The sequence below is a fragment of the Hippoglossus hippoglossus genome, chromosome 20 (assembly GCF_009819705.1).
Source record: "Hippoglossus hippoglossus isolate fHipHip1 chromosome 20, fHipHip1.pri, whole genome shotgun sequence".
NCBI classification, from domain to species: Eukaryota; Metazoa; Chordata; class Actinopteri; order Pleuronectiformes; family Pleuronectidae; genus Hippoglossus; species Hippoglossus hippoglossus.
The window spans coordinates 19180794-19194315 of NC_047170.1; the positions used below are offsets into that span (position 1 = coordinate 19180794).

At 44.2% G+C, this 13522-nt stretch overlaps 1 protein-coding gene across 1 annotated transcript; it reads right to left on the minus strand.

Annotated features, from left to right (window-relative positions):
- Positions 1 to 9726: 9726 nt before the first annotated feature.
- On the minus strand, positions 9727 to 12129 carry LOC117754271 (programmed cell death 1 ligand 1-like; the record flags this gene model as incomplete). Its single annotated transcript, XM_034573099.1, is given in 5 exon segments — positions 9727 to 9837; positions 10101 to 10396; positions 11226 to 11486; positions 11888 to 12060; positions 12062 to 12129. Coding segments are annotated over 4 exon segments (786 nt in total), but the record flags the coding sequence as incomplete, so codon positions are not given.
- Positions 12130 to 13522: the final 1393 nt, after the last annotated feature.

Below are 13522 nucleotides of genomic sequence, written 5' to 3' on the forward strand. Positions count from 1 at the left end.
CATTGTATATCAATTTTCTTGTTGAAAATAATGGTCAACGATCAGCTGCTATTCATAATCAAGAAGCAAGCCAAAGTGTTCGTGTTTTTCCACAAAGTTTAAACACTTAGATAGATATTCTATAAATAAAGAAAACAAAAAAATTGGAAACTAAATTAAATTCAAATAAAACTTAAACTGACCTAAACTAAACCTGAAACCTTGTAGTGAATGAACATCTTGTGAAACAGCTGCAGATTAGATCAGATTCTTCTTCTTGTGTTTGAATTTAAAAGTTTTGTTTGATGGATGAATGAAATCAACTGATAATAATAAAAATAAATGTATGATCAGATGTAGAATTTCATCACGAGCACAATCTTTTCTCCATCAGTACAAAGTATATCCCATAAATCGGATCCTTGGACGACGTGTTGTTCACACTTTGTGTTTGGTCACCGTGACAACAGCCTCGTGCACAGCTCCATGAAGAGATGATGGTCTCACTCTGGTGCAGAGGAAGTGGACCTCAGAGCTTCAACATCTGCTGGACAGATGTTAGAGCAGCGTGTTCATGAACATGGCGTCACAGTCACATGTTGCACTGACACACGTGTGTTGAGGATCATAACAAAGTCACATGATGACCTCTCCATACAGTGAGAACTTGAGCCTGTCAGGAACTGACTCTGTCAAACATTTCTTATCCTGAAGTCACAAAGAACTGAGACGGGCTTGAAGAGAAGTGAAATCATCATGTTGAGACAAGTGTCTCCACAGAATAACACAAGCTGTTCAACACAACAGGACCAAAATGTCCACTGTCTTCAGGACATCATCTCTCAGACACTTTCTGTCCCTTGTCTCTGCTGTGAACCTCCCATCATCAATTATTTCCCAGCATGCTGCTGTTCCCAGAGGCCTGCTACAGTCTCCCCCTTGTGGTTGTTCTGAGGTGGTGTCGAGACGTACAACAAGAATCTTCATCTACGTTTGTATAAAACGTCCTCGGGTCAGTTTTCTATTAAATATGGTAAAATGTTTATGAAACAGTTTCCTCAGAGACTTAAAGATGCTCTGCTCTTCATCGACTCTTCTTCATACTGTAAATGTCTCATTCACTTTTCTTCTGGTTGTTTCCATTATGTCAAACTGGTGATTTTGTTCTTTTACCTGCACCAAGGACGAGATGTTTCCACCTGTTTGTTTGCAAGAGGAAAGAAAAGCAGAGTCATGATTCCAGTGAAGTCGGTGGAAGGATGTTTATTGAGCATTAAAGCAGAGACAAGTAGAAACAGGACTTTTCTCTCTGAGATGTTTTTCTTCTCGTTACATCTGGTTTGTCACAGAGGAAATGATCCATGTGTTTGACTCATAGACTGAATATAAAGGCTTTGACTGGGATGTGCTGCTGTTATACTACAGCGCCACCTGTGGGTCAAAAGTAGAAAAGCCACCATCGCTCTGCACCTGATGCAGAAATGAAAACGTCCCATTTTTAAGTCCAGAGTTTTGATCTTTTGTGTCAAAGACAAAACTCTGATTTTAAACTCAAAGTGATTTGATTGTGTTTAACTTTGTGTTGAACTAAATCAATTTGTGACGTGAATCCAGGAACTTTCAGCTCATAAACAAACAGAATGTGGTTCTACACACATGGAGACAGACTGAGGGACAAAGGTGGGACAGAATAAAGGAAACTTAAACACATATATGACTCTTTATAGAGGGGTTATATATTCTGCTTGTGTTGTGTCATTTCAATAAACACATTCTTCATGTGAATAAACACAATCGGTAGCGAGGGCCATCTAGTGGTGAAGTTACATATTACAACAACCTCCTCTGATTCCTCTGGAGCTCTGTCTCCACTCTGCCTCCCAGCAACAAGGCCCAGTCAGAGCCGCTCTACACACAAGCTGCTGCTGCTTCAGCCTCTGGATCCTCAGGACACAGCTCAGCCTCCGTCCACACACACTGTCCTCTTCACACTCAGCTCCACAAAGATCACCCCCCTCCATCTGTTGAGAGAAGAAGACATCAGTGTTCAGAGACTCACTTCATCAGCTGTGAGTCAGTGATGCAGCACATCCAGTAGAAAGAGCAGCAGGGACTTCAGTCCTGTTCAGAGGTGGAGCAGCTTCCTCTCTGCTTCATGTTCACGTGTTGGAATGAACACGCTAAGAGCTAAGTGTGTTTCCTCTGCGTCAAAGTGCAGAGTGGACACCTGAGAGGTGGATTTACTGCTGTTACAGGTGAAGACATGTTTCACTGTGTGTTGATGAACATCTGCTTCTGACAAACTGGGACCAGATGAGACAGATGGACCTCAGCAGAGGTTCTGCTCTGTATAAAGAGCTCCTGGTTACCATGGTGATGAGGAGAGGCTTCAGTCCCACTGATCTCAGAGCTGTGACAAAGATCCACCTGATCAGTTCTTCACTGATGAAGTGAGAGAACAAACTGTCTCAGATCAGATGAAGACGACAGCGTCTCTGTTCCTCGTGTGAGGCTGTCAGCTGTGGTCCAGCTTCATTTCCTGTTCACATGAAAACAACAACAACTGTCGTCTTCACGTCAACTCAATCAATGATCCCAAGCAGCTTGTGGCTCGTCTGATTGGCCGACTGTTGTCTCTCTGTGTTTCTGTCCAATCCTGACGTCTGTCCTCATTGTCCTCTCACAGCTTCACTGAGGAAACACTGAGGCCTGAACTACGAAGACACTTCCACATGTCCAGGAGATCTTTCTGAGATCCAGCTCAACTGAACCTGACAGACACAGTCAGGCTAAGTGGTCACATGACGCTGGTTATCAACTCGTTAAGTTAACTCAGGTTTTCCTCATCGAGATCTGAGCGTGCACATAAAAGGGCGGGGTCTACTGTGTGTGACCAATCACAGACATGGACAGTTTGACTGACAGCAGAGCCTCATATTTCACAACCAGGATCAAACTGTTCTATAATAAAAATCAGAGGAGAACAAACACATGATCCAGAATAAAAGAAACTCAGTCACAGCTGCTAAATGCAGGAAGAACAGCTGGTGAAACATCTGGGATCGTGTCAATGTGTCAGTTACAGCGCCCCCTGGTGGCATTTGGTAAAAATATATAACTAATAACGTGTGAACAGATAAATAACTCGAGGCCACGAGATCTGAATCTGTTGTTTACTAACAAGACGAGTGGAAGACACACACTGTCTCTGAGGACACACACTGTCTCACTGTCTCTGAGGACACACACCGTCTCACTGACTCTGAGGACACACACTGTCTCACTGTCTCTGAGGACACACACTGTCTCACTGTCTCTGAGGACACACACTGTCTCTGAGGACACACACTGTCTCACTGACTCTGAGGACACACACCGGCTCTGAGGACACACACTGTCTCTGAGGACACACACTGTCTCACTCACTCTGAGGACACACACTGTCTCACTGTCTCTGAGGACACACTGTCTCACTGACTCTGAGGACACACACTGTCTCACTGACTCTGAGGACACACACTGTCTCCTGTCTCTGAGGACACACACTGTCTCACTGACTCTGAGGACACACACTGTCTCTGAGGACACACACTGTCTCACTGACTCTGAGGACACACTGTCTCTGAGGACACACACTGACTCTGAGGACACACACTGTCTCACTGTCTCTGAGGACACACACTGTCTCACTGACTCTGAGGACACAACTGTCTCACTGTCTCTGAGGACACACACTGTCTCACTGACTCTGAGGACACACACTGTCTCACTGACCCTGAGGACACACACTGTCTCTGAGGACACACACTGACTCTGAGGACACACACTGTCTCACTGTCTCTGAGGACACACACTGTCTCACTGACTCTGAGGACACACACTGACTCTGAGGACACACACTGTCTCACTGTCTCTGAGGACACACACTGTCTCACTGACTCTGAGGACACACACTGTCTCACTGACTCTGAGGACACACACTGACTCTGAGGACACACACTGTCTCACTGTCTCTGAGGACACACACTGTCTCACTGACTCTGAGGACACACACTGTCTGACTGTCTCTGAGGACACACACTGACTCTGAGGACACACACTGTCTCACTGTCTCTGAGGACACACACTGTCTCACTGACTCTGAGGACACACACTGTCTCACTGACCCTGAGGACACACACTGTCTCTGAGGACACACACTGACTCTGAGGACACACACTGTCTCACCGTCTCTGAGGACACACACTGTCTCACTGACTCTGAGGACACACACTGTCTCACTGACCCTGAGGACAAACACTGTCTCACTGTCTCTGAGGACACAAACTGACTCTGAGGACACACACTGTCTCACTGTCTCTGAGGACACACACTGTCTCTGAGGACACACACTGTCTCACTGACTCTGAGGACACACACCGGCTCTGAGGACACACACTGTCTCTGAGGACACACACTGTCTCACTGTCTCTGAGGACACACACTGTCTCACTGTCTCTGAGGCCACACACTGTCTCTGAGGACACACACTGTCTCACTGACTCTGATGACACACACTGTCTCTGAGGACACACACTGTCTCTGAGGACACACACTGTCTCACTGACTCTGATGACACACACTGTCTCTGAGGACACACACTGTCTCACTGTCTCTGAAGACACTCACTGTGGTGGACACCTCTGACATCACTCCTCAGTAGAAACACATGGACCTATCTTCAGGAAGCTGACTGAGTGCATCTGGTTTTTGGTGACAGGATGAGTCTGGAGAGATTGAGATGTTCTGGGTGAGTTAGAGATCACTGAACCAACCAGACGTGGATTTAAACTTCCCTTATCCGTCCCTTTAAGGAGAGTGTGCACCACACAACAGTGGAGAGTCACTGTGGTCAGTGGGCGGAGCTTCAATACGGGTTGATATCCAACTTAACCTGGAGCAGGTTAGCCGTTCATCAGAAGTTACCATGGTGATTTACCTCGTTAAGAAGTGGACGAGCTTCGTAGGACTGAAAAAACTAAACCTGAAGTTAACCTGATAACCACAAATCCTGCTTGGTAGCACAGACCCTGGATCTGTGATACTGACTGTGTTTAGTAACATACTGATGAAAGCAGCGTGGACTGACTCCAACCATCTACTGACCTCAGAGTCTCCAGTTGACAGGTTGGACTCTGCTTTAGATCAAGCAGCTCCTTCACTCCTGAGTCCTGCAGGAAGTTGTTACTCAGATCCAGTTCTCTCAGATGAGAGGGGTTTGACCTCAGAGCTGAAGCCAGAGAAGAACAGCTGATCTCTGACAGTCTGCAGAGACTCAACCTGAATAAAGAATAAACTTAACTGTAAATTAAACTGAGTTCATGTGTGAAAATAACAGACACATATTCATGTCAGCACAGACTCATAACATGGAAGATAAATATGAAATCAGACATGTTGGACTAAAAACGAGTCCTGATTCAGTACAAATAGATTATTTGGACCCGGTCTCTGTCCTGCAGATCAGTTTAGGAAATCCAGAACTAAACTCAGTGTTTTAACAAGTAGCTGAATATTTAAAATGTCACAGATTAATTAATGAATGAATTCAAGTTATGTAAGAAGAGGAATTATGTTAAATTAGAATAGAAAGGTAAATTGTGTATGAATGCTGTTTTATAGATATGAGATCTACAAAAGTCAGTCAGTGAACTGACCTCAGAGTCTCCAGTCGACAGGTTGGACTCTGTAGAAAACCACACAGCTTCTTCACTCCTGAGTCCTGCAGGTTGTTGTCACTCAGATCCAGTTCTCTCAGATGAGAGGGGTTTGACCTCAGAGCTGAAGCCAGAGAAGAACAGCTGATCTCTGTCAGTCTGCAGCCCCTCAACCTGAATAAAGAATAAAACTTAACTGTAAATCAAACTGAGTTCATGTGTGAAAATAAAGGACTTTGACTAAACATCACTGTCTCTGTTTTCAGACCTGAAGTCTGAGTCAAGTTGTTCTGGACATTTTCTGGAACTTTTCCTGCAGCCTCCTAATAAAGTTTCTGAGTGAGTCCATGTGAGAATAGAGCAGGTGAATGTCCAGAGGATTCACAGAGAGCGAGTGGACGTGTTGACGAGGTTTCTAACTCGTGACGGACGTGAAACTGGAAGAACACAAATATCTCAGGATGAAGAAGAGGAGCCGTACACGTAGAAGACGAAGACGTCAACTTGGAAACACGAGGAGATTCCAGATCTTTTGGTGATGAGGGCCGACGCCGGTGTGGATGAGCTGTAAACAACAACACTGATCTTTCCACAACAGAGTTTATACGTCATGTCCGGCCTCCTGCTGCTCCACACGTTCTTCATATGTGAAAGTCAAACTCCAGAAAATGTCCAGACACTATTTTACAGAGTTCATGACTGAAAACAGCTTGAAAGTCCTCGTGTCCTCGGGGGTTCAGTTGTTTGTAATATGTAACTTCACCACAAGATGTCTCTAAATATCTTGCTGGACATGTTCAGGAGTCGTACACGTGAACAAGTGGACTACGTTCACATGTACGACACCTGGAGACGTCACTAACTCCTTCACAGTGAACCTGTAACTTAACATAACTTAACGTAACCATGGTTATCATGGAGATATGTGTTTTGGCTCCGCCCCTCGTCTGAATGTTCCCACATGTTCCTGTTGCTGTGAACGAGTCGGACCCGGACAATCTCCTGCTGCTGCTTCAGCTCCAGAAAATGTCCGACCCACTTGTCAGAACATGTTCCACAGTTGATGTGTGAAAGGGCGAGCAGTTCTATGATCATGTTTTCTTGAAGTGGCGATGATCTGAGCAGCAGTTGGACCAGTTGAAAGTGGTGCAGGGAGCCTGAGGAACACGTGTGGACAGGGCGGGACAGAGATCTAGTGGTGAAAAGATAAAGGCATGGACGACCCCGTGTAAGTCCTGAAACCAGAGGAAGGGTTTCATGTTGGAAATGAACCCAAAGTGGAAGAAACAGGGCTGAAGAACTTGGTCCTAAAAATAAAAGGAATCAAATATAATCAACTTGGACTCTGGACCCTGAGCCCAGTCCCAGAACACCAACGCAGCACGCTGTCATGTGGTCAGTCCACTGGACCACCGGGACAAGTCCTGGTTAGCTTCCACAGAAACATTACATGTACACATTGTCCAGCATTGGATTGTTTCTCTGTCAGTAAAACTTCAGTCACATTGAGCCGGACTCGGTCCTCAGCTCATTCTACAAACATCTCTCAGCTCAGTATCAGTGTTCACTGTTAGGAACACATGTTCTGCACTTTGACCTTCAAGCTCCAGTGTGGAAGATTCAGGTGAAAGGATCCATTGTTAGAAACTGAAGAGAAAAGAATCCTAGAGATGTTTTCACTAGTTTCATCTGAATTGTACCAGTTGTTGTTTTCTTTACTTTAGAATGAGACATTTATATTTAAATACTTTATGTTTAAATATATACATTATATAAAGACTGAACCTTTAACATTAAAACATGATGTCTGACCTCAGAGTCTTCAGTTGACAGGTTGGACTCTGTAGAAAACCACACAGCTCCTTCACTCCTGAGTCCAGCAGGTTGTTGTCTCTCAGATCCAGTTCTCTCAGATGAGAGGGGTTTGACCTCAGAGCTGAAGCCAGAGAAGAACAGCTGATCTCTGACAGTCTGCAGTACTTCAACCTGAATAAAGAAACATGAATATTAGAATGTGTCCTCCTGTTGTTGTGGATCGTCTTCATGTCAACACAGACTCTCAACATGCTGCTGACCTCAGTCCAGTCTGTGACCTGAAGATAAATATCAGATCAGACATGTTGGACCATTGTTTCATTCATCTCCTTCTTCTCTGTGTGTTGGTCACTGAGCAGGTTTGTGTAATTAAACATTGTTTAAAGTAGGGATGGCTCCTGACAGTCACTTCCTGTTTGTTTCTATACTTATCAACTGTCCAACGTGTTTCAATAAGAATGTGTCTTATTTTGAAAACCTGAGGAGGACGAGTGCTCGGCCTCAGTCCACATGTTATTTCCTGACACTTTCTTAGTGATCAGGAGCAGGTGAGTGCAGGTGAATGGAGTTGATGAGGAGGACGTGACTGACAGGCTGGGTGAGGGACAGATGACTGAGGGACAGTGAGCAGAGCAGAACTGAGACAATTTAAATAAATAATGACCCAATAAGAAAGAAAGTCTGAAAAGTGAAGAAGGATTTAAGGACCTCAGAGTCTCCAGTCGACAGTTTGGACTCTCCAGTCCAGAACACAGCAGCTTCACTGCTGAAACCTTCAGGTAGTTTCCACTCAGATCCAGTTCTCTCAGATGTGAGGGGTCTGACTTCAGAGCTGAGGCCACGTCTTCACAGTGAGTCTCTGAGAGTTCACAACCACGGAGTCTGTAATTAAAGAAAATATCTGTTATCAGAAAACACAACATTCATACAAAACGTGATCATGTGACCCTCACCCTGGTAAATCCCCTCTTTGCCTCATGAACATGTTAAAAACTCCTCAAGAGAATCCTTTCAGATTTGGTTCAAGCGTTCAGAGGAACTCATTAGATTCAGGTGGTCCAAGGTCAAAGGTCAAGGTCACACAACATGTTCATGGCTTCTTGAAGTCTCATGTCTGTCTTTAGGGGATTTCTTCACATTTTGACCAGTTGGACTCAAAGAGAAACTGATTAGATTTCAGTGGTCAAAGGTCAAAGGTCACAGTGACCTCATATTATTGTGAATGCAACATGTCAGGAACCTGGAGGGACGGACACTGCACTGGTTGGTGGTGGCGTACAAACGCAGGGTGGGAACACACACACACACACACACACACACACACACACATTTATGTATCTTGTAATTTCTATTAAAGGCTGAATGCACGAGCATAAATATACACAAAGAAATGCAGTTATGCAACTTTATCTGTTCAATGCACAATATTCACATTATATTAATTCATATTTACAGCATCTGTTCAATCTTTATCTTCTCAGTTCATCAATGTTCTGCAGAGTTCTGCTACTGCAGCACAATGTTTTTTACAAAGGCTTTGACTTGAATATGGTCATAAATATGAATATTACCTTGTATATAAGTACATATTGAACATTAGTTCTCCAGCTGTCAGTCACTCACTTCCATTGTGTGTGATAAGGACTGAACTCTTTGTCTGTAGGAGTGAGACAGGTGACCTCAGGAGGCCTCAACTAGTTTGGATGCAAATTTCAATCAACCACTCGATTATTCAGCCAGTTGCAGACATTTTAATTAAAGTTCTTTGTATTTGTGTTATTAATAATACAGTTCATGGTTAAACTGTAAAATATCAAGTCTCAGTTACATTTCTTTGCCGTAAGGGTTCGATAACGACATCTTAGGAATCATTGTCAAATCTTTTTCATAAATTTGGCCGATATATCAGTATCAGATTTTCCTTCACTCTAATATCGATATGGTTTTTGAACGAACTCTCAGAAACTGATGCTTTAGGATGTGTCTGCTGATGCAGCTGAGATGAAAGCTGTTAGAGCAACGTGACAAGAATAAAGTAGTTTACAGCATCTCCATGACAACAGGGTTATTCTTTAGAGCAGAATATTGTAAACTCTCAGTACAGAATATACAGTAAACTTACTGTGAAGGTTTCATCTCTGTAGCCTCTGATTTGTGGATTGATCCGTTTTGGGTTGTTCAAAAAGGAAATAATCATTAGAAGAAACATCACATAATAAATTAACCGCAGAATTATAGTAAATATTAATATTTACCTTTAGTATTTGAAAGTAGTAGAATCCTGCTCCAGCTCCTAATACACACACGAGTACTCCGACCACAATTCCTGCAACTGAACCTGAAAAACCTGTAATTCAGAGAGTAGAACTGTAGCATCAACAAAGTGCAGTGATGTGTCTTCAGTGTAAAGTGTAGTGTGTGTGTGTGTGGCCTCCTCGTTCCTGTATGTTCTCCTGACAACATGTGGACATGATGCTCCTGATGAGCTGGAGGACGGAGCCCTGGGGGATCTGCTCCACCAGGAGGAACCCAGGGCTCACTGCACTAGCCTAAGGTCTGACAGTCGCTCTGAGGATTTCATCAATCAGTTCTCGTCTCATGGGATCTTACCTTCCTCTATCGTCACGTAGCTGTTGATGAAATGCGTCTCCTCTTCACTACTGAGTTCACAGGTGAACGTTCCCTGGTGATCTGAAGATAAGTGGTGCAGCGTGAGGCTGCCTGACGCTGACACATCCTCCACCTGCTGCCTCCACTGCTCTGAGACCCTGGGGGGGCCGTCGACCCCGGTCTGGTCCACAATGATCTGACTGTGGTTGAACTTCCACACCAGGTGTGTCGGGGGTTTGGTGTTTGGAGCAGTGCAGTGGATTGTTGTTGTTCCACTCGTGACACATGGACGGGAGCTGAGAAAAAAGGGATCAAATAATATCATCGTTGTCAGAATGTGGTTTCAGGCTCTGATGAGACTTTCTGAACATTTCCTATCATCAGAATGATTCATGTGGAGGAGGGTGTGGCCTTGGAGTGATGAACTGAACTAGAAGGTCACTCAGTGGAGCTGATATCTCCTCCAAGGACCAACAGTCAATTCAGCTGCACCACATTTCACACACATCTGTCCTCTCAGGGAAAATGTCCAGAAAGGTCCAATGTTAAAGAAAGAAAACTAATGGATCTGTTCAATGTTCCATTTGTTTGTTGGGCTTTAAGCAACATTACACAACAACTACTGGACAGATTTCCATGAAACTTGGCAGGAAGGTGTGTTATGGGTCAGGCTCAGAGAAGAACTCATCACATGTTTGTGTGGATCCAGGATTTGTTGTTTTTTCACATTAACATTGTGAGAGAGGACGTTTTTCAACCTTTTCATTGATTTCCCTGCGAATAACTGATGAAGATGAAGAAACAATCTGACAAATTTAGAGGACTGATATTTATGAGTGTGTGAACTTTGGTGCAGATCTTGGGCCTGGTGAATTTCAAAGTGGTTTCATAAGGAGACTGTTGGGCCTTGTGGAGGTCTGAGCTCTACTGAGGGACCTGTGGCCCACGTTCCATCCTCACAACTAGTTTAGTGGAAATCTGTTCAGCAGACAAAGAAACAAACGAAGTAAAGATTGAGAATCAGCATTGATATAAAATGTCAGTTATCTGTAGGAGCAGATATAAATATGCAGCAGTACGGTGAAACAAGCAAAGGTTCAGTTCCATAGAGCAGATTAAACGTACTGGGTTGATACCACACCGCGCTCCTCCTGCCACTGCGAGTGCTGAGGCTGCAGATCAGAACAGTGTCTCTGTCTGACAGTGTCAGTGTGCTGCTGATCTCATAGAGCTGCTGCTCCGTCTCCTTCACTGAGGTTTGGTTCTGAAGGGTCACGGTGGACGGAGGCCTGGTGGACCAGGTGAGCTGCGGCTCGGGGTAGATCCCCTCTGAGCGGCAGGTGAAGCTGTTCTCCACCTGCTCAATGTCCACGTGACGCACCGGAGCTGCAAGACAACATTTCTCTTTTAGAACTCATTGATCATCTTTGCCTCGTGCACTGTGGAGCTCTTCATTAATTTGACTATTGTGCTTATTATTTAACATGTCACATATGAGCCAATATGTGGTGCTGCTGACATCAGCTGTGTCTCAATTCAGGGGCTGCATTTGAAGACCGAGCTCCAACGAGTGGATCCGTCCCCGTCCAACCTGTCCCAGGATTCATTGCACTTTAGTGACTAACCATGTTTCAAAGAGGTAATGGTGCCGGCGAGCAACGAGACGTCCAATGCTTAAGTATCAGCTTCAACTCGACCCAACAGTACACATGTTAAACAAGGTAACAGCAATAAGAGACAAATATCATTTCTAGTATTTGTGTTCTGTTTTCACTGAGTTTCTTTACCATCTGCTCTCAGGTTGATGAATGACTCCTTGTGGACTCCATTGATGGTGCTGGTGTAGCACTCGTATCGGCCCTGGTCCTGAAGCTGCAGCCCCGTCAGCCTGATCGAGGCGTTTCCTCTGGAGATCTGCTCTTTGAACAGCGATGTCCGGCCTCTGAAGCGCTCGCTCTGGAGTCAACTGGTCTCTGGCTCTGTAGTAGGAGTGGACACGAGTGTTTCCTGGTTCCACCTTCACCAGTAAATGACTGGGTCTTTACCAGGCTGAAAACTGCAGGGTAAGATGCAGCTCTCCGCTAAAACCAGGAGACATCTGTGAGACACCGGGTAAAAAAACAACCAGTTCAGGATCAACTGTGGTGAATAGAAGCTTCTTTTAAAGAGCAATTAGAGCATTTGCTCTCAGACGGATTGTGAATGTAAATATCCTGATGGAACTGTCTGTCTGTTTGGCTGTTGACAGTTAACATACAGTAGTTTTATCTGAGCTGCTTTCACAAAAACAACCTCCTGCCACACGAGGCATTCGAATATGTAACGTACATTTACTGTCAAACCAACAATATGGACTAAAAGAGGCTCAGATTCACACCAAGCTGGAAAGGTTGTGTGTTGATCACAGAAATGTTCATTTAGAAAATTGACTTTGAGATTCAGCAAAATCTGAACATTCTTTGTGATGAGAAGAATTTAGGATCTGGAAATTTAGACGTAAAGAAAGATTCATTTTTTTAGAATCCTGTGTGTGTGTGTGTACAAAATAACACACACACACACACACACACACACACACACACACACACACACACCTCTGTATAAACCTCTGGTATAAACGCAGCTCAGCTGCAGAACCAGTTGATCATCACCCAGTGTGAATGTAAGCTAATTTATTTAGTTGCCTTATTGTGAAGGTTTGGTCAATGAACTTGTGTTTCCTGTCATCATAAGCCGCGTGTCTGTATGGGACCTTTATTGTGAAGGGTCACCAGCGGAAGTGCTGGTTGTTTTGATTGAGCTTTGACTTGATGTGGAACATAAACAACATGTCTCCTGGTTCAAGTCCACATTGTTCAGTTCTTATTTTACTGTGAAGTCTCAGTAAAGGAGAATCAAACCCTCTCCATGAACATCAGACAAGTGAGAAACAGCCAGTGACTCGGTGGAATAACGTGTTTTGCTGATGGACTCACACTGGCCACTCTACGACACGTGTTTCTACTGGTTTCCACACACAGACACTACAACCAGTGCCGGCGCGTCCACACAGGAGAACAAGGCAATTTCCTCAGGCAGCTCTTTGGCGAGGGCGATGAAATGTATGATCACCAGCTGTCAAGAGCCAGAGGTCGATTCAATTTAACGTTATTTAACTTCACTTCAGACTCGTAGGTCAGAGGTTGACTCTTTGAGAAAATAAAATCCATTGAGAGGAAACTGCAGCGACGGAAATGATCTGACTGCGAATCTAAAAAGAGGCGACTATTAAAGGCAGGTATTCAAACCCAGAGGTATGAATACCCGAACCCTCTTAACAATATTCACTGTGCTAAATACATATTCTCACACTGCACATAGTCTTTACACTTCATGTATTAGTTTAATTACAATTATATTTTCAACAGAATAACAGAATAATT